Below are 21,893 nucleotides of genomic sequence, written 5' to 3'. Positions count from 1 at the left end.
TAAAGAAAAAGAAATAAACTTTCAGAAAACATATTATAACTCAAAGTTCTAAGAATTTAAACACATATAAATTACATTATCTTCTCACCTGGAAATTAGAACGACAACTGCAAAAAATTAAATCACTTCGTACAATGGAGGCCATTCAAGGAAATATCTTCCAATTCAGCCTCGTGCACCTCAGGTACAAGATTTACAATGAAGAAGGGATATCTTATGATTCAAAATAAATTTCATTTTACTTTGGGGGGGGGGAGCTACGTAAGGAGCACTGGCCACCTTTGGTTTACCCACCTTACTTAATCAAACATACTAAATTTTTTAAAAAAATTAATAATTTTTAGTGACTTCCTTGGGCCTGTCTTGCAGAGCAAAGTTTTTTGAGGCGAGGCTTAATATTAGAAATAGCCACTCTCAGTCCTGTTTCTATATTTAGCAGTGATCTATATTTTGTCTCCAAAGAAGCCACAGCAGAAAATTCAGTTTCACAAAGGTAGGATATTGAAAATGGTAATAGAATGCGAAATGCCCTTTGTTTCAGTGCAGAAAAATCCTCTTCCTGCCAAAATTCAAATAGTGATATATTACTAAATTGTATTTTAGTTTCGCCACTTGTCGAGAAGTCTATGATTTTTTCTTCCTCATCAATTGAGAGTCCTTCGGGAGTCTTATGAAATGGATTCCTAATCCACTCGTAACTTGCTATCAGTTTGTCATGAGCAGGAAAATACTTTTTAAAATTCTTTGCCAGCATGGAATGATTTTCAATGGTTACAAACGTAACTTTTATATATTCTTCTTCAGCCTTATAAGTTTTAGTACAATTATCCACATTTGCAAACATTGTTAGGTTTTTTTGCTTTAAATTTCTGCCCCACAGTTCTAATTTTCTACAAAAAGCATTAACTTCATCACTCGTATCCAATTTATTTGTATTTGCTCCTTGGAGATTAAGATTCAAGTTATTTAATTTCTCGAATATGACGACCAAGTATCTCAATTTCATCACAGATAAACAGTAGAGTAAATTCCCGGTTTCCGGTCTGTTATCTTCTAAGCAAGTGACGATTTCTTCTCTTAATTCATAAACACGTTGCAAAAATTTCTCACGTGATAAACATCTCGCCTCATATTTAAATAGTAACTCTGAATGCTCTGAACCCATGTCATTACAAAGAGCAGAAAAGATTCTCGATCTCAGTGTTCTCATTTTTATATAATTTGCAACGGTTACAACCGCGGTTAATACAATATTTAAACCAGGACGTATTTCTTTAGAACCCAAAGCTTCTCTGTGGATCATGCAATGTGTCCAGACGCATTGAGGCGATTTTTGTTTTACTAGGGCTTGTACGAGGGTTGCTATTTATATTTCTGGCCTTGGCAACAGTAAGTGTTGCTAGGCGACCGCAGGCGATTTTAATCAAAAGTTTGATATTTTTAAACATAAATTCAGCAGACGATTTACCATTATAGCTTCATTTGTGTTGTTGACAATAAATAGAAAAGATCTTCTCTTTCAAAAAATGGAATTGAATCGTGAGCATTTTCGTGCCATTATTTTTCATAACTTTCGACGTGGATTGTCAAGACAAGAGTGCTTCGATGAACTTAATTCTTTATTCAGCGATAAAGCGCCATCCTACAGCACTGTAAAAAATTGGTATAACGAATTTAATCGTGGTCGATGTTCGATCCAGGACGAATCCCGTGCAGGTCGTCCAAAATCCGTTGTTGTGCCAGAAAAGATCGATGCTGTGCGTGAACTGATAAAGCAAGATCGTCATGTGACATACCGTGAGATAGAGGCGTCTTTGGACATTAGTATGACTAGCATCAATAAAATATTGCATGAACATTTGAGCGTAAAAAAAATTTGTTCGCGTTGGATCCCGCATAATCTGACAAACGCTCAAAAAAAGGCTCGTGTCGATTGGTGCAAGGAAATGTTGGAAAAATACGTTCAAGGTACATCAAAGGCTGTGTATAACATCTACACAGGTGACGAATCATGGATCTATGCATATGAGCCGGAAACAAAACAGCAATCAACTGTATGGGTCTTCCAAGACGAGGCAAAACCAACAAAAGTTGTTCGAGGAAGAAGCACATCGAAACAAATGATTGCCTGTTTCTTCGGCATTAACGGTCATGTGGCAACAGTGGCGTTAGAGCAACGCAGGACGGTCAATTCTGAATGGTACACGACCATTTGTTTGCCAGAAGTCATCGGAGAAATTCGAAAAAAGCAGAAGAACAGGCGAATCATTCTTCATCATGACAATGCGAGCTCTCACACATCGACTCAAACAAAGGCATTTCTGACGGAGCGAAAGATCGAACTGATGGGTCATCCGCCGTACAGCCCTGATTTGGCACCCAATGACTTCTTCTTATTCCCACACATCAAAAATAAATTACGTGGACAACGATTTTCGACCCCCGAAGAAGCGGTTGATGCATTCAAAACGCATGTTTTGGAGTTACCTCAATCGGACTGGAAAAAGTGCTTTGAAAATTGGTTCAAACGCATGCAAAAGTGTATTGATCATCATGGAGAATATTTTGAAAAACAATAAAACCAATTTCGATCCTACATATTTGTTTTTTCATTATTAGGCCAGAAATATAAATAGCTACCCTCGTATACTTTCGAACCTTCCGGATATTGAACGAGCATATTCCGATGCATATTCCATTGCATATTCCGATGCAATTTTTGCATTCTGTGTTTACATCATTCATAACATCATTTAAAATAACAAATAATGCTAGCGCTGTTGTTTTGAGTTCTATTGATTTGCAGAAAAGTAGTTCTACTACTGACATATTGTCACAAAATCAAACATAGGCAATGAAATGAACATCTTTATTAATATCTGTTACTTCAAACTTTATTGAAAACATTTTGTCACGGAACATCGAGAAAAGCTGACACTACATTTTCAGCTGTATCACCCATTCGACGAGCAACAGTATCAATTGAAAGAGGTATGGACTGTAATTGTTTCGAAAAATTAACTCCAAGCATAACTTCTACAATCTCAATTGCTGCTGATTTTTACTTTACTTTTGTTTTGGTAGTTAGTTAAAAATATAATAAAATATAATATAATATATATATAAAATATATGATAATAAAATATAATATAAATATAATAAAATATAGAAAGACAGAATTAAAAATAGTCAATATACATTATTGTTGCATACATTTTACTCCTCCGGGATGTTTCCCAGACCGTCGCCAATAGCCCATTGTGCAGCTCTAGTGCGACGTAAATTAACAACAACAACAACAACNAGGAAAAGCGATGTGGAAAGAGGCATTTTATTTTATAGTTTTATAACCGTCGTTGAACAACCGACTCAATTTTTTCGCTTACGACTATCCATACTCAACTCCGTAGACTTGTCATTTTGAACCCAATCCAGAAGACACGGGAACTCCTGGGGAAGTATTGGTAGAATTTTGCCTTCGTTGAGGACTTTTTGGATGGAATTAGTTCACATGGAGGAGAAGACCACGAGAACCTCCCGTGGTTAGTCTGACTGTAAAGGGACTCTAACCCATGATCCGTCTACCCCTGAGGATATTTCACATCAGCACTGTGGTCGGTGCAAGCAGGATTGGTATCAACCAGCCGTCACTGGGATTCGAACCCGATTTACCTCACTGGAAGGAGAACGCCATCGCGCGGCTCTAGAGGAAGGCATTCAAGAAAAAAAGCGCCCACCCAAAACCAGATGAGCATTGGCCTTAACAGGTCAGAGAGAGAGAGAAGGAAAATATATGAAATGTAAAGGGATTTACACAAACTGTTTGGGGAAAATGTGGTATGGGACTTTCCTTCAATGAAAACAACAATCGTTTCAAAAATTTTCACATAAATTGAAATCTTTAATGTATTGGAATTTTTGACAAACACTTTTTCATCAATAAATTTTTATATTTAAGACTCTTAGTTTTTAAAAAAATATTTTTTACAAGTTTAATAGGATGCATTCGAACACCTGCGTAACTATTTCTTAAATCTGAGTTGTCGAGTTACAGAGGGTTTACTTGGTATCGGGTGAAGTAAAAATTGCTCCCTATGTGACAATAAGATTGCGCGCAACCAGTGGTCGGAAGAAGCACACAACAAAACTACTGTAGATGCTACTTTTTCCCGTAGTTTGTAGTGTAGTGTAGAAGTAGTGTAGTGAGTAGAGATTCCTGGAAACAACTTTTAAAAATAAGAGACAACGCAAAAAATCTTTTGAATCTGATGGGTTCAAATAGCCCATCAACGGACGCAATGAGAATGCCTCTGTGCCCGAGTGTTAATAAGATCGACGTCTGATGCTCGAAAAAATAGGTACGAAATCGGTCGAATCGTTCCTGAGAAATCGAATTTCAAATATCTGACTTTTATAACGTTCGATTTCCCAGGAAATGTCAAGTACTCTTTTGTGTCTGATTTCGTAACTTAAAGTATAGTCTGCATTAAATAGTTAGCATATTTGCGGTCACCCGCTCAAACCATTAAGATTGAGCTCTAAAACGTGAAGATCCAATCATTAAATCAAAAGTTATTCAGAGTGGTCCGTTTTTGTATTGTTTTAAGCAATGTACTTTATTTCTTGAGGAATATAAAAAAGAATTGATCACTTAAATCACAAATATTTCCCAGCATTTCTTAAATCACTGTCGAGAAAATGAAATAAGAGTTTGAAAGTGAAAAGAACAAATTCGTAAAAAGTGCTTTACAATAAAATAAAGAAAAACTATTTCATGTAAACATGAATTAAAACTTCTTAATATCACCTCCTATTTAACAATGCCAATTTTTTTTATTTATAATCATTTTGAATCTTGGCGAAAATTAAATTCTCCAGTTAAGTTTGTCTTCTATAAGTAGTGTTTACATTTCGAAAGTAGTTTGTAACCGGTTTCATATATTTTTTTAAAAAAAGTATTTGTGGTTAACCACAATTGTAATGAAATAGTTGTAGCTAAGTACAAAGAAAATGTAGTTTTCCGACGACCATTGCGCACAACCATTGCGTAATAGATTATGTAGAGTATTCATTTCTTATCACGATCAGAAGGATACAGTTTACACAAAAACAGTTAAAATCGTGCTCATGTTTTGAGGATTGCGCATATCAAACAATCTTTTGGTAAATACCAATACATAAATTAAATTCCAGAAGAATTGAATCCGAAGTTAATAATCACCTGCTGTATACAAAATTAATCTTATCATCCTCCCTCTTTGCTCAGAGCTTCCTTTTTGTTTATTCCCAGAAACAACTTTTGCGCCTGACATTTAAATGTAGGCACGAATTGTAACTTTAAATTTCCATATTATGTACAAAATGTAACAGCTTTTCATACACTCTCAAATTCCATGCATTCAAAATTCAAGTAGTTCTTATTTGTTTCATGGAACCAGACCCATGACGAAATTCATTTATGCATTGATACGCTGATTGGTTAAACCTACGTATTTACGTAAAATATGGCCTTATTCGAAAATTGAGACGTAGTTTCATGAAATTTACTGTATATTTTAATAAATTATTTTAGAACACGTCGCTTGCGTAATCTTTTTTATGAAAAATAAGTTATTAATTATTCGATTCTCTAAATAATAGGAAATGAAGTAATTTATTATTATCAGCTCTTGATTGGACCTCAATAACTTTTGATCTAATAATGAGATTGTTACGTACTTAATAATTAGAGGGCCTAACCCTAAATACACTAATTTACCTTATGCTTACAGCTGGTACAACATGTGGACCCTGTGTAATGGCACGGATGGTATACCGTAAGCAAAGAGTTAATTAGAACAAACGATATTGCAAGTTATGAAATCTGACACGAAAACATACTTTCTTTAAATGAACGCACCTTTTTCTTCTGAATTAGATTGCCGACTAGTTAACATAAAAGGGGGGGGGCAGCCTCAGTTTGAAAAATTGGGTCCCAATTTTTTAGACAGGTCCCTTAAAATGGTGATTTCACCTTTTGGGTATTTGCTATATCTCCAAAGTTAGTGAAGCGAATCACAAAATACTTGCACACAATTGTAAAACTTTTTTATACAAAGATCAATGATGCTCTAAAATTACATATAATTAAGTGTAAAAAAATGATTTTCCTTACAATTATTCATGATTATTTTTATTATTTAATTTATTAGGGTCGAAAAGATTTTGAACAATAAAGGTACACACATTTAATCTATGTTATTTCAAATGACAAAATGAATAGGAATCGGTAGAATAGTTCGTGGGAAATTAAAAATTAAAAAATGTAGCTTTTTTAAGCTAACGAAACAAGCAAAAAATGTAATTGACATTAAAGCATTCAAACCGTTTTCCTGCCTTTACTGTTGGGGCCATATTTTTTCAGATTGCGGTTCTTCCTACACTGTTAGAATTTTCATTCTAAAATTACAGTGAAATAACCGACAGAAGTCTGTCCATCCAATGAACTGCATAAGAACATTTCAACCTTTACAGTTTTGAAATCGTTTACAACTAGTATGGTTATAAAACTCTAAGTCACCTTTACAACTGGAACAAACTCGCAAAAAAGACATTTTCGTTAGGACAATCCAATTAACCGTGGGATGAGTTTATTGGGTTGTTTCACCTATCCTTATAATCTGATATCTACGCGTGAATGAGAATAATCCAGGGTCATAAGAGTGCAGGAAATATTTCATATATTGAAGGGAGTAGAGAAATACAGAGTGGTGTCAACGTTTGGACTCCGTTCTGTCGGTCATGAGGTTTTACAGATTAGCACCCCCCCGGGCAATAATATTTACCCAGATGAAAGGAACTAAGTGGCTTCAGTAGATGGGCCTAGTTGGCGTGATAAAATTCTGTTGTTTTTTCGTATTGGGTGAGCATTTAGTTTGTATATAGTTTATTCTTATCTCGCCCCGCCCTATTTTAGGGCATACAAGAGTTGATACATACACAAATCATACATTAAAAATACGTAAATCTCTATCAACAGTGAATATAAAAATCCGAATATCTAAATTAATGTTCAGTACAATTCTATAAAACAAGTTAAAACCAAATAAAATAATAAAGTAGTAAAAAGGTTTAAAAAAAAAAACAAAATCACCCAAAAACCAATAAATGTTAAAACTTTACAGGAACATGCAAAACAGTGATAAAATATAGAAGTTAAAATTCGATAAAAAGGTTAAAAGGCAGAACAAGTTAAGAATCAAAACAAAACAATACAAGTTAAAACGTAGAGAAGCTTAAAATGAAATTAGACAGAAACACAAGACACCAGCAATAGTGTTCGCAGGCTCCGAGCATAGTTAAATGTGGTTCAGAGTGTCCTCCAATGTTACCTTTATAATTTGTTTAACTATGTTTCTACAGACCAACTTAGCAAAGCATTGGTGCAAATTTTGTCCTGCAAAATGGTTTCCACGGAGTGTCTGGAAGTGTGGGCAGTTCAAGATCAAGTGTTCGATTGTCTGATTGTCCCCACAGTAGGTACAATTTGGGTTTTTATTGAAAAGTCTATTTTGGTATCTCCAGTAAGTAATTGGTTTAAGTAAAAGTTGGCCTGTAGTCGTTTGGTGGAAGGGTCTTTAAAAAAAATATAGGTTTGTTGACCTCTCTCGGAGCTCTGCCATTCTGTTTTCCATCTATTTAGGTTGTTGGACTTGATGATTGTTTTGATCTGGGCCTTGGAACTTGGGACCTCTAAATTGATTTGGCTGAGGCTGACGGCTTCCTTGGCTGCCTGATCCGCCTCCTCGTTGCCTAGGATACCATATAGTTTGTATATGCAAAGTTTGTATATGCAAAGAACTCCCCTATCCATTCGTCTTCAGTGGTGGCAGTTACTATGGTTACGAGGTTTAATTATTTCAAGTAGGGTCATTGGGCATTATTTAAGACAGGTTTTGACTCTGGTTGGTGAGAAAAAGAGAATCAGGCGAGTTCCATCGAGAAAGTCCTCCACAAAGGCAAATTTCCCCCAATCATGGATCCAGGAGTTCCCTTGTCTTCTGGCTCGGGTTCGGAATAACAAGGTTACGAGTTGAGCGTTAGTAGTCGTTAACCCGAAATTAAGTCGGCAGTTCAACGGCGGTTACAAATAAGTTATGGATGATAGAACTATTTTAAATAAATAAACAATTATGTTTTTTTTTGTTTAAGTTTAAGTTGAATTTCGCATCCTAAAAATGAGTTAGCTTTAAAAGATGAGTAGAGGTTTGTTGGAGATGCTTTGTTTCTTTCTAAAATGCTTTTTTTTCTTTCTAATATAACTCTTAAAATAAAGCATTGATTGCACATCTTTGACTGTATTATGAGGATCACATTCAGCGATCGTCAAAAAGAGCTCGCTAAATGTAAAGGCACCACACAAATATTTTGAACGCATCTTAATCTAATTATATATTTTTTATTTTTTTATTTATTATTTTTTTGGTGACATTCTCTCGTGTTTTCTTGTTTGACTTTCTCCGCATTTGATGCAGAGATTTCAGCCGGTCGCTGGTAGAGATTCTCTATTGAAGTTGTATTCAACCCAAAGTCTATGGAATTTGTGCCTCCTTCGCAACAGGTGGTCTTTCCTGGAGGTTTCCCAGGATCAAAAATGGAAAAGTTTTTCATTCCGATCTTGAGACTCGCCCTTCCGAACCCCTTTTTTTTATAGCAGATGTAAATTTTTCCAGAAGAAAGTATACTTAAAAATAGAGATATCTCGAGAAATCAGATCGAAAAAAAAATACCTATCTAATGACAAAAAGTAAGTAAATAAAAACTTGACCTTACGTGCTGCTGATAGGCCTACGCTCTATGAGGGAGGAGTCTAATTTAGTGACATCAGGACATCTACTTCAGAACATTTCTATAAAGGCCCACTACCATCATATGATTTCGTTGTTTTCTCTGTCTGCAAGCGTTTATAGAATCATTGTCCTGGCTCACCCAAGAAGTGTCGAGTCTGAGCAGTGTCCAGATAGATTACAACAAACGTTGACTGTTTGAACACAAAGGTCTTCCACCGAATATGTTTGAGATGCTCTATTCAAAAACACATATTCTTTTAAATTTTTCTGGGCCAAAAATTGCTATGATGATAGAGTTAGGTTTAATGTTTGTAAACACCGTATTATATAATTTAAACCTCCATTGCCGACCTAAATTTATCATATTTAAACCTCCATTGCCGATAAAGGGTGACCTTCTAAACATTCTTTTATTTATATTTCTTCAAATCTCTAAACAAAATCATGGCATTTATAGTTATTTAAATCACGCATTTTCTTTTTGGGATCTTTCGACTTTGGTATAATTTTACTTCATAACCGTCATTGAACAGGTGACCGAATTTCGGGTGTACGACTACTAATGATTAACTCCGTAGCCTTGTAATTTTAAATTATATCCAAAAGACAAAGGAACTGCTAGAAAAAGTATTGGGAGAAATTTGCCTTCATGGAGGACTTTTTGACGGAACTAATCCGCATTTGCTTTACAGGGAGGGGAAAACCACGAATGCCTAATACGGTTAGCCTAACGACAAGGGGGCTGTAACCCATGATCCGCCTATTTCTGAGGATATTTAACCTCAGCACCTTTGTCGGCGAGGACCGGGAACGGAATTCGTGTCAACAAGCCATCGCTGAGATTCGAACCCGGTTCACCTAAATGGTACGCGAGCCACCACGGCTCTTTCGGTTTAATTGCTGCAATCGTGGACAATTGTTTTTGTTTATGTGTCAACTTTAAATCTATCAGGGCCATGGAGGCTCAGGGGATAGCTTGCTCACCTCTCAATGAGGTGACCTGGGTTTGAATTTCTGCGATGACTGGCCAAAAAGAATTACTCACCCATCTCGTGCCGAACACAGTAAAATATCCTCAGTGGTGGATGGATTAGGAGTTTGGGTCATCAGGCTAACAGTTGGAAGTTTTCGTGGTCTTCCGATCCCTGTAAAGCAAATGTGGGTTAGTTCAATCAAAAGTTCATCAGGAGGGTAAATTTCTAGCAATAATTGAGCCAGGAGTTCTCTTGTCCTCCGGATTGGGTTCAAAATTTCAAGGCTTCAGAGTTGAACATTAGTAGTCAAAAAATTAAATCTTCTCATTGTTCTGATTATGATGTTGTTGTTGCTGCTAATTTACGTCGCACTAGAGCTGCACAATGGGCTATTGGCGACGGTCTGGGAAACATCCCGGAGGATGATCCGAAAACATGCCATCACAATTTTGATCCTCTGCGCAGGGGATGGCATCCCCGCTTCGGTAGCCCGACGACCTGCTCGCGAAGTCGAGCACTTTACGGTAGCACAGTTTAACGAGGACCCATACCGTACACCCTCGGTCCCTACGCAAACTGATCCAAGTGGTCACCCACCCGCACACTGACCGCAGCCAGTGATGCTTAACTTCGATGATCTGCTGGAAACCGTGTCTTAACGATCAGTCCACTGCGGTACTTTCTGATTATGGAATGGTGAGTTTATTTTTTCAAATTGACTACGTGTATATAATTTTAGAAACTCTTCTTAAGAGAAAAGTAAACAATAAGATTGCGCAATTATAAACTGTAAACAAATATTTATTTTTACGCTTTTTATATTGTCTAAACTTAGATAATCTTTTTGGTATGTGATTTTATTCATTGCAATTCTGAATTAACATGAAGCGTGATTATTTTTCTGAATACACACGCACAAAAAAAAGATGTTAACCCCTGACGAAAACAATACTTCGATTTATTTGTAAAACGTATTCAGAAAAAGAAAGTAATTAGAAACAAAATAGGCTTTAAAAAAAAGGAATTATTTCTAAGAATTAGTATTTTTTAAAAAATGTTTTTGATAAGATTCGCTTCAATTTGGCGTACTCTACAGAAACTAGAGCATATTTTTTTTCGTATTAAAAAATTTAAATAAGAAGATTCATTTAAAAAAAAATCAAGTTCTCTGTTCAACTAAAATATTTTTGTAAAATTCGAAGTTGCGGCAAATATTTTGAATCGATTTTAAAAAACATAGATATAATTTTAAGTATTAGTTGTAATTTATTTACGTTGCACTGGAGCTGTTCAATGGGCTATTGGCGGCGGAATCCTCCTTGAAGATGATTCGAAAACATGCCATCACAATTTTGATCCTCTGCAGAGGATCCCCCTCCCCACTTCGGTAGCCCGACGACCCTTAGGTAGAACGTTATAATGTACGGTAGTAGGTAGAACATTTTAATGAAGGATCCATACCCTCGATCTCATTGCAGTCACCCAACCTGCAGGGAAACTGCTGGGAATCGTGTCTTTAAGATCGGTCCACAGCGGGACTGCTCCAAAATACATTAAAATAAAAGTTCAAAATTTTAAACCATTGCCGTCATGATTGAAATTCCGAAAATGATTGAGGATTTCAAATTAGTCAAGAAGAAATGATTTTAATGATTTCTTCAAAAAGATGAATGTTAGGAAAATGTGATATTTCCAATAAAAAATTTTCCCTCAATTTATTTCAAACTCAAGTTCTGCAAATCAACGTGAATGGAAACCAAAAATAAAAAAAATATTTGCTTCCAAAATTTTAAATTGAAACACATCCTCTTTTCGCACCGAATAAAAATTATACCGAATTCATTAAGATGATGTATTAATAAATTACTGTTAAATAATAAAATGTTCATGAATCTCAGCACTGTAGTTCAAGCCATCAAAAATTGTATAAAAAACGATCATTTTAAGTTTAATAAGGCTAAACATAAAATTTTCATAAGGCTTAACAGATATCAAATTATTCAAAAAAATGCTACGTAAAATGTTCCACGTCGCACTGAAAAGCAGGTGTATTTACACCTGAAGATGGCATTTGCGTCAAAGCTCGCGTTATATGATATTGACAAACCTGCTCCTTCTCACGAAAACTGCTGTATAAAAAGGAGGCAGGAGGAACAGGAAAAGTATTCAGTCGAGCTTTACTTAAAGATGTTTTGGTTCAGTCGACTTTCTTTAGCTTTTTTGCTAGCTGTATGCCTTCACAGCAAGTTTGCTGTAGGGAATCACAATACACCATGGACTAGCAATGAAAGAGCTGATGCGTTTGTTAAAAGTTTTATGACTTATGCTGGAAGTTGTGGAGCGTTTTCGCAAGACCAAATGGAGGATATGAGTTCTATAGGAGAAACAATGATGGGAGCAATGGGCGGAATGAAAGGAAATATAACTCCCCACAAAATGCAAGCTTTAAACACAGCCTTCGCATCTGCTGTAGCAGAAATTGCCGTATCGGATGCAAGCGGTCAGAATGTTCGAGCGACTACTGATGCCATAGCAAGTGCTTTAGATGCGGCATTTTACGAAACAACAGGAAGCAGAAATCCTGCTTTTGTTAATGAAATCCGTACTATGATCAGTATGTTTGCCCAAGCATCAGGAAATGATAGTGCCACTAGTACAGCAGCCGCTGCAGCAGCAGGTGGATCAGGTGGACCAGGTGGATACGGACCAGGTGGATATGGTCCAGGTGGTTATGGACCCGGCGGATCAGGTGACGCAGCCTCAGCAGCAGCCGCTGCAGCAGGTGGATCAGGAGGCTCAGGAGGATATGGACCAGGCGGTTATGGACCAGGAGGATCAGGTGCCGCAGCAGCAGCAGCCGCTGCAGCAGCAGGTGGATCGGGTGGACCAGGGGGATACGGACCAGGAGGATATGGTCCAGGTGGTTATGGACCCGGCGGATCAGGAGACGCAGCCGCAGCTGCTGCAGCAGCAGGTGGATCAGGAGGTTCAGGAGGAAATGGATCAGGTGGTTATGGACCAGGTGGATATGGACCAGGAGGATCAGGCGACGCAGCAGCAGCCGCTGCCGCAGCAGGTGGATCTGGTGGACTAGGTGGATATGGTCCAGGTGGTTATGGACCCGGCGGATCAGGTGACGCAGCCGCAGCAGTAGCCGCTGCAGCAGGTGGATCAGGAGGCTCAAGAGGATATGGACCAGGCGGTTATGGACCAGGAGGATCAGGTGCCGCAGCAGCAGCTGCTGCAGCAGCAGGTGGATCTGGTGGACCAGGTGGATATGGACCAGGTGGTTATGGACAAGGAGGATCAGGTGCCGCAGCAGCAGCCGCTGCAGCAGCAGGTGGACCAGGTGGATACGGACCAGGTGGATATGGTCCAGGTGGTTATGGACCCGGCGGATCAGGTGACGCAGCCGCAGCAGCAGCCGCTGCAGCAGGTGGATCAGGAGGTTCAGGTGGATATGGACCCGGTGGTTATGGACCAGGTGAATCAGGTGCCGCAGCAGCATCCGCTGCAGCATCGGCGATTTCGTCTCCAGCATCAACTTCTCGAATTTCTTTTGTTGCGTCAAAATTAGTGTCTGGAGGTACAGCTAATGCTTCAAATCTTTCAAATACAATTGGAACTGTAATGTCTCAAGTAAGAGCTGGTAATCCCGGAGCTTCTGAATGTGAAGTTACTATACAAGCACTCGTTGAATTGATCGCAGCTTTGATTCATATTCTTGGTTCAGCTAGCATTGGAAATGTCAACTATGGTTCTGCAGCACAATCTGCTGCAGTAGTTAGTGAATCATTCCAATCTGCATTTCACTGATTTATAATTTTTTCCTCTTTTTGTGTATTCTAATTCTTTTTGTTTTAAACATTCTGTACCTAAAGGGAAATCTAAATTATGTAATAAATGTTTGCAATGTAAATTCATTTGCATTATTTTTTTGAATATCTGTATCATTCGAGGATGATTTTGAACAATATTTTAAGTATAAAAATACAATTGCAAAAGTTATAAAATATTTAAAAAATAAGTTTACTTTTACATTAAAATTTTCTAATACTGTTAAAGCGATAAAAAATGCGTATATTTTTCTACATTTTTGCTATGAAAAGACATCCTCTAGTCTGAAAGAAAGAGATTTTTATATGCAAACTTAATTAACGCTTTTATTGCAAAGGAAATATTTTATTTGTTATAAGATAATGTGAATTTTGCTGACCATACCTTTGTACTGGAAGAGACCTTTCATAATAATAATATTATGGGTATTGACTAGCATATCAGCTATATGCTAGCCAAACATGGCGGGATCGACTACTTTTATCCTCTGACGAAACCACAAATTAATTTACAGGTTGAGGTGGGTAAGCAATGCGATTTGGCAGGTGGTCAAACACAACTAATGGGAGACACTCCCACACTTTCTACCCAAATGTCAAGGAGAATAGGTTTTCTAGTGATTTCTTTCTGAATCAATTCCTTACTGGTCACGGAGTGTTCGGCGAGCACCAAGCTAGGCTATTTCATGCCACTACTAGCTGTAAATATTGTGGAAGGTATCAATCCCTCAGACACTTTATCACCTAGTGCGAAAAATTTCGGACACTTCGTGGTAACCTTTTCCATAACATGAACGACATGACACTTTGGTTCAGACCTTAAGTACAAAAACAGGCTATTATCGAGATTATCAAACGTACCTTGGTGGACATTATGACACCAGATGATCTCTTGGACTCCTTACACATGGATTAAACTTGGCCTCATTGCTCTTCTTGCTTCTCCTTGGAGTGCTACTATGCGACCACCTGCCCTGCCTCAAACATATTAGTTTTAATCTCACTCTATTGCATCTCATTATTATTTATTGGAACGTTTTTGGTTCGATTTTTATATAACTGTTTTATCCTTTTATGAAGGCAGACATAACAATATTTTATGCAATTTTGTATACTATGTTACTGCAACCATGTATCTGTTGGAATGGTCTGTAAACTTTGCTCACTATAAGGGAGGTTTCGTCGGCAAACTGCATTATAAGGCGAACCTCTCGGAGCTTAATTTCCTATTGCTGGGGCCGTCACCTGTTTTTAAAAAAATTCTGTAAAGTTGGATCTTTTTAATAAATGCCACGGATGTGCCTAGCCGAACTGGTTGTCCGGCTGGGCACATGTGCGGGTGTTCGAATCGCGACCCCCTCGTCTGGGCAATCGCGGCGACGGGTCATTTCCACCGTGTGTCCAAATTTTCGGCGGGTCGGACAAACTATTCCTTACGGGTATTGACTATTGTTCCTGTTGTTTTTACTTAAATGCTTCCTCTGAGGCCACTTGCCAACTACTGATTCATTGTATATTTGGTGTAGTGAGTTCGCTGATTTGCTCCGTAATTTTTACTTTTTTCTGTGTGCAAAATTTTATATTTTCATTTGCTTGCAACCTACGATTTGTTATGCAAGACTCTTCTCTTGTCTCCACTGGGCCTGCCTGTTGTTAATCCTTCATTTTACTTGTTTTACTTTATACAACAATGAAATGGTTTGTAGGTTCACTGGCTCACTATAAGGGAGGTCTCGCCGGCAAACTGTATTATAAAGTGGACCCCTTGGAGCTTTTAATGTTTTCTTGCTGTTGCCATCAGCTTTATATGTTTGGTTTTTGATAAATGCCACGGATGTGACCTAACTGATCTGGTTGGTCGGCTGGGAGCATGTGCCGGCTGTCGGATTGCGGCCCCCTCGACTGGGCTGTCGCGGCGGCGGGTCATATCCTCCGAGTGCTCAAATTTGGGCGGGGGTCGGATCAGCTAAATTCTTCTTATGGGTATTGAAATTGTACTTGGATATTAATTATTCAGTCATTGAATGAATAACAGTTATTGATTTCAACATAAAAACAAATTTAAGAAATAGTATCAAGTGAAATTAAAGCAAACGGGGTTGTAATAAACTATCATGGGATATCAGCAAACCAATAGTCACACTTCTTGTGCTTAACAAAGAAAAGATTGATATCACTCAATTTGGAATAAAGTAAACACTAAAAATAATCAAAATCATAGATTTATGAAAATAATACAGAGACTTGCTATATCCAAATACAATCATCGGTTGTTTCCAATTAAAACAAACAAGCATATGCTACAAATCAAATACTTGCCCATACAAGGAAAAAATAATTAACCAGCACAAAAATCTTGACAATTCAAACTGCATGTTCAGAGATCTTTTATTTCATTAATTATATTAAACAGACAATTTTTTTTACCGAAATAAGTGCATCGTTTCTTGACAAAATTTTAGCAAAGACATGCCTAAATTTAACTAGAAACGAAAGGGGTAACAAATGTAAGGATTTGAAATAAAGCAGTGTAAAAGATACGAGATAAGGATATATTTACAGCGTGATAAGAAGATAAAATACAAGAGTAACACCTAAATTGAGTATCTTATATAATAAGGAAAAATTCGAAGTTATAAAGAGGTCGATAAGAAGGATTCGCTAAAATTTATAACGATTTGAGGATTTCCATTAATATTAAAGCCGACATTCCCTTGATAGCATCTTGGAGAGGCAGAAGGTTTTCGTTCCAAATTGATACCCAACAAAAGCAAATTGAAAGAAATTTTATATTCTACAAAAACAAATTGAAAGAAGAAATTTAACCCTGCCACAAAAGCTGCAAATCGTTTGTGGTTGCCCCCTTCTGGGTGGTTCTTTGTTCTTGTTTAACATTTGTGGGGTCATTGAAGAACGAAAAAGTTGTTTTGAGGTTCATCTTTCAGTCAGAGAGTTTATTCTGAAAAATTGATTGAGTGGAGAAGCAAATGAGTTTAAAAACCGGGAAGAAATAGCCAATAAATTAACATCTATAGTGGGTTAAAGTCATAAATTAGTTTTAATGACATCCTCTTCCAAAAGACGGCAAAATACGAATGATAATAGAGGGTCTAAATTAAGAACCATTCACATGAGAGACTATTTCAACGAATTATTTTATGCTTTAGTACAAGTTTTGGCCAACGACAGAAAGGAAATCTTCGGTCTATAGTCCTAGAGTGCTACCCTCCCTGAAATGGACTTCCATAGCAACAAATGGCCTCAGACTTTATGACGGGGGTGAGTTCTTACCGTAGACAAATTATATATCTCTCCACAGGAAGCTAAATGACTAGCAATGTAGGACGAACAGATATCTTCAGTATATTTACGTTTAAGTTGAAAAAAATCCCTTAAATTAAGAAACATCACTTGTAAGTTTCACATAGAATAAACTCAAACTGTTATATCATTAAAAGTGAATAAAGGTTTAAAAAAAATTGAAAGAAAAGACTTAAATAAAAGAGTAACATTACACAAAGTATAACTGCGACAGTGTCTTAGATTTGTTCAAAAGCTAACTTGAATCAATTTTTTTACTTTCCTTATCATTTTTAATTGAAATTAAAAAGCACGCACGAGGGAAAATCCAATTGTATTTTCGCATAAGATAATCGCTTTATAAAGAGATACAAATAAGAAAACAAATCTTTAAAACCACTTATAATTTAAACAACTTATTCGCGGGACTAATATCTTTAAATCAACTCGAATTAATTATTTAACTTAAAACGAAACTTTTGAACTTTAAAAGAAATATTCTTTTTATAAAAATTGTTATAAATGTCGGAAGAACTACACTACAAACAATTGTGGTCGCTACTTTTTCAAAAAAGTGGGGCAATAAGAGTAGAGCAATAAGAAGGAGTGATTACAGGGAACTACTTTTTACGTTAGCATAGTAAGGAAAAATGGTTAACTATTTTTTTTGAATTGGATGGGTCTTCGTCGGTTTGTCAATGGAAGCAATTTAAAATGAGTTGACAAGAATTACGAGTGACGTATTACGTAATATTTTAGTTAGCCATTACGAATAATATATATAATTTATCACACTTTCACACGTGAATGTACAGTGGGATCTTAACCCTCAATAACTTTCGTTCTAATGATCGGATTTTCACGTACTAGGTGTCAATCTTAATGGTTCCTGGGGATGACCTCAATTATTTAGTGCTAAACTATTAATTAAGTGAAGAAATCGGTCACAAAAACGCACTTTCTCTGAACAGACATTTATTTTTTTAAATAGTAGCCGCAATCTGAGAAAGTTTGGTCAGGAAAGCGATTCAAAGTGTGGACCCATTAATGCTAATTTCAATTCTTGCGTTTTTAGTCATATTTGTAAAACTAATGAAGCAATTTTAAAAAAATTGCACAGACTCATAAAACTCAATTACTCTAAGATAATTTCATGCAAAAAATAATTTTTAATAATTATTTATTATTTTTTGTTATTTAATTTAATTGAGAAGGAAAAATGTTGAATTATGAGGTATAATTTTTTTATACCATAATAATCTACCTATTTTTCTATTAAAAAATATAGAGTTTCAATTGTTTTTTATTTCGCAGAAGCTGAGAAAAATTAAAACTGATTATTTTCAAAAAAAGAATACGAAATATTTAAATGGGGTGATTAATATTAAAATGCCGTTAACTTACGAGGAACTTGATTTACGCACGCTTAGCGTAAAATTTAATTCATATATTTTTCACTAAAAACCGAGTGCTAATCTTATAATTTTAAATTTTCTTAATTATAAAATACAATATTTATTTCTTAGTCGTCTAAACGTTTATTCGTAATTTAGTAACGAAATTTGAATAAATAATTTTATTGAATAAAAAACATTTTATTCAACGAATATCCAGTTTTAGAAAAGCGTGCTTCTGATAGAACATCAGGTTGCGCTTGGATTTAATGTGATTATATTTTATTTTTTGGTTTGCTTTTTCAATAAATGACACAATTTCAATAATATACATACGTATGCATAGATTTGGGATAATGTTTTCATCAATTCTTCTATACATATTTTATAATTATTAATACATAAAAAAACTCAACATTTTTAAGCATCTTAAAATTTCTCATCATTTTACATATCGCCTTAATCTCAAAATAAATTTTTTAATCGCCTGTCCGAGCATGTTTTACAGAACTATTTTAAAAACTATTTAATTAAATTATAACATTTTTAAAAATCTTATTCTTTACGCTACATCGTATATTATTTTTTCATTAATGTAATAATCGATTTTTTTTAGTACTTTAATTTAGGTTTTCCTTTAAAGTAAAATTCCTTCTTAAATTATTGTCAAGTTTTTATTAAAAGAAAACTTAGATACCGAACATAATAAGCTGTCGAATACGTAGCCAAAATTTTTAAGCTTAAAATATATCTCAGTATCTTATCTATCTAAATGTTGTCCTAACATTTTAGTTGCAAAATTAAATTTTTAATCGCCTGGTCGCGTGTGATTCATAGAACTATCCAGCAAATTATATCTTCATCATTATATCTTTTACTCTTTTTACCGCGTTAATTTCTTACCCGATAATATTCTGAACTATTTTACTTAATTTTTATTGGTATTTAGAGGTTTTCTTTAAATTAACACTCGCTGCAAGTACTAACTAAGTTTTTTTTTCTAGTCTCAGTTAGCTGATAAGATTTTAAAAATATTTTCTATTAATCGGTGAAATTAATCAGTGAAATTACTCAGTGCAAAACGTCTGACTGATCGTAGTGCACCCTTTTCTCTACGATTGAACAAACAAATTGTTTATTTATTTACTTTATTGTTTCTTATTTTTTTTGGTTTGTGAAAAATAAATACATATTAGTGCAACTCAAAAAACTGTTTGCTTTGTTTTTCAAATGAACAAATTCGAACCGCAATTTGACGTTTAAACTTATATATAACACATTTAATTTTAAGAAAGTTGCTCTTTTAAAAAAAGATGGTGTAATAATTTACTTTTGTTAAAATTATTTTTCTACTTTAACACGACTTATCAAGATATTATTATAGCATAATTTGTTATTAGGAAAATGCCTTATTTTGTTAAACATGAAATACTGAAAATTGAAATTTGTAAAAAGACTTTGAAGCCGTGCCATTTTTAGAATCATCATCTGATTTTTAAAAAAAGCAATAAAAAATATGCAATTTTCGAATTTATTTTGATAAAAAAAATATGCGACGAGAAGGTTAACAGAAACTGTGAAAACCAATTTTTCCTATATTTTGATATAAGAGGATAAAAATGATCCAAGGAACCTATTCAATAATTCCTGAATTGAAATCTGTTTGATTGAACCATATTATTGTCTGAAAACTAAAACGAGAAAAGATGTATCAAGAAACGAGAGGTATCAAGGATATGTGATGGAAGTACCGCTTACTTTTATACTATAAATGCATTAAATCATATTGCTTGTAAAATTTATTTTCAGCAAATTATTTAATAATTTTAAGCAAATAAGGGTGTAAAATTTGGACTCGATCGAAATACGCCTAAAGTATGCTCCCCAACTCCCGGTCAGCGGACCGGTACCGGTACGTGGATCAAATAGCACCGGGCTGGCCATTTCATTAAAACTAGATTTATATTCCTAGGTTTATCTAGTGATGCATCGGATCTTAATTTGGCCGGATACCGGATATCCGGCCAATCTTTGAGCCGGATATACGGTTTCTGGCCGCAGTACTTTTTTAAAAATAAGTATTTATATTTAATTGGACTAGACAAAACTATTATTTTTCTTTTGCTTNGATAATGATTTTAATTACAAACATTTTGTATTAAACTCAAGACACTTTACCGGAAATCCAACTGGAGAAAATGTAGGCAAGATGTTAAGCAGCTTGAGCGAGGAATGGAATGTGACAAGTAAAATATTCTGGTCATTCTGGTCAAATATTGTAAAAGCCGTAAATGATCTCAATTTAGAAAGTGAATCTTGTTTTTTTACATAATTTGCATTTAATTGTAAGTGATGCATTAAATTCCCAAAAAGCATTAAAGGATATCATTGCTCTAGGAAGAAGAATTGTTAGCCATTTCAACCATTCTTCTTTAGCTTGTTCAAAATTTAAAGAAATACAAGAAAAACAGTTACATATACAATACAAAGAATTAGTGCAGGATGTTTCAACAAGATGGAACAGTACATTTTACATGTTGAACCGCTTACAAGAATTGCAAAATGCTATATCCATCTATGCGAATGGAAACAATGAAATTCAGAACTTTTCATCATATGAGTGGACTTTAATTGAAAATTGTATAAAATTGCTTCAACCCTTTGAAGAAATAACTATACAGATAAGTAGTTCAAAATCATTAATTTCTGAAGTTATTCCTATGGTTGTAACTTTACAACGATATTTGTTAAAATCTTTTGAAGTTTCTGGAATTGGAAGAATGAAAGATGCATTAGAAAAAAAATACACATAAACGTTTTTCGACAATACAGTTGAACAAACATTATTCACTGGCAACGATTTTGGACCCACGATATAAAACACTGTTTTTCGATAAAGATCAGAGTTATGATGAAGTATTCTCACAAGAAATCTTTATTACTTTCATTAATGAAGGAAAAAGCATCTGAAATTTTTAAATCGTCAAAAAATTTGAACAATAGTAAGTCAATCGCAAAATATTTAAGTTCTGAAAATTCTCACAAGTCAACTAAAGGTGAGGAATGTGTATCTATTTCTGTTTGGGATGTTTTCTCAGAAATAACTAACAACAGTAATATAAATAATAAAATTACTGATACTGACAAAAATGAGTTAACTTCAGTGCAGGAGTTGAATAAATATATTTCATTACCAGTTATTGAAAGGAAGGAATCACCACTCAACTGGTGGGAAAAAAATCAAAATAATTTTCCCATATTATCAAAATTAGTCTATAAATATCTGTCTCCTCCTGCAAGCAGTGTTTATAGTGAGAGGCTGTTCTCTGAAGCAGGCATCATTTATGAGCAAAGAAGAAACAGAATTTTGCCAAAAAATGCTGAGCAATTGCTTTTTTTGCATCACAATTTATCGATTTTGAAAAATGATAAATTGGCTTAAAAAACATTTTTATTTACTTTTTTATTTCAAATCAATGTACTTATTGTCATCACAGTATTAACCGTATTAATTAATAAGTACAATCATAATTACATGGATTAATATTATTATTTTGATGC

General features: G+C 35.1%; 2 protein-coding genes across 12 annotated transcripts; one reads left to right on the top strand and one right to left on the bottom strand.

Moving 5' to 3' along the window:
* Positions 1-340: 340 nt before the first annotated feature.
* On the bottom strand, positions 341-1,210 carry LOC139426720 (zinc finger BED domain-containing protein 5-like). Its single transcript, XM_071186507.1, has one exon. The coding sequence runs from the start codon at positions 1,208-1,210 to the stop codon at positions 341-343; it is 870 nt and encodes a 289-aa protein (XP_071042608.1).
* Positions 1,211-11,959: 10,749 nt separating this feature from the next.
* LOC107454281 (spidroin-2) lies at positions 11,960-13,721 on the top strand. Of its 11 annotated transcripts, XM_071186560.1 has the most exons (4): positions 11,960-12,641; positions 12,747-12,863; positions 13,056-13,073; positions 13,152-13,721. In XM_071186560.1, exons 1-4 carry the CDS (start codon positions 11,990-11,992, stop codon positions 13,616-13,618), a joined length of 1,254 nt encoding a protein of 417 aa, XP_071042661.1. In that variant the 5' UTR covers positions 11,960-11,989; the 3' UTR covers positions 13,619-13,721. The 11 variants fall into 11 exon arrangements, with proteins under 11 accessions (XP_071042661.1, XP_071042659.1, XP_071042654.1 ...); XM_071186558.1 differs by having other exon boundaries at positions 12,849-13,073; XM_071186553.1 differs by having other exon boundaries at positions 12,747-13,073.
* The last annotated feature ends 8,172 nt before the right edge of the window (positions 13,722-21,893 follow it).

Source organism: Parasteatoda tepidariorum, chromosome 10, assembly GCF_043381705.1.
Source record: "Parasteatoda tepidariorum isolate YZ-2023 chromosome 10, CAS_Ptep_4.0, whole genome shotgun sequence".
Lineage (NCBI taxonomy): Eukaryota > Metazoa > Arthropoda > Arachnida > Araneae > Theridiidae > Parasteatoda > Parasteatoda tepidariorum.
This window is presented reverse-complemented; position numbering and strand designations above follow the sequence as displayed.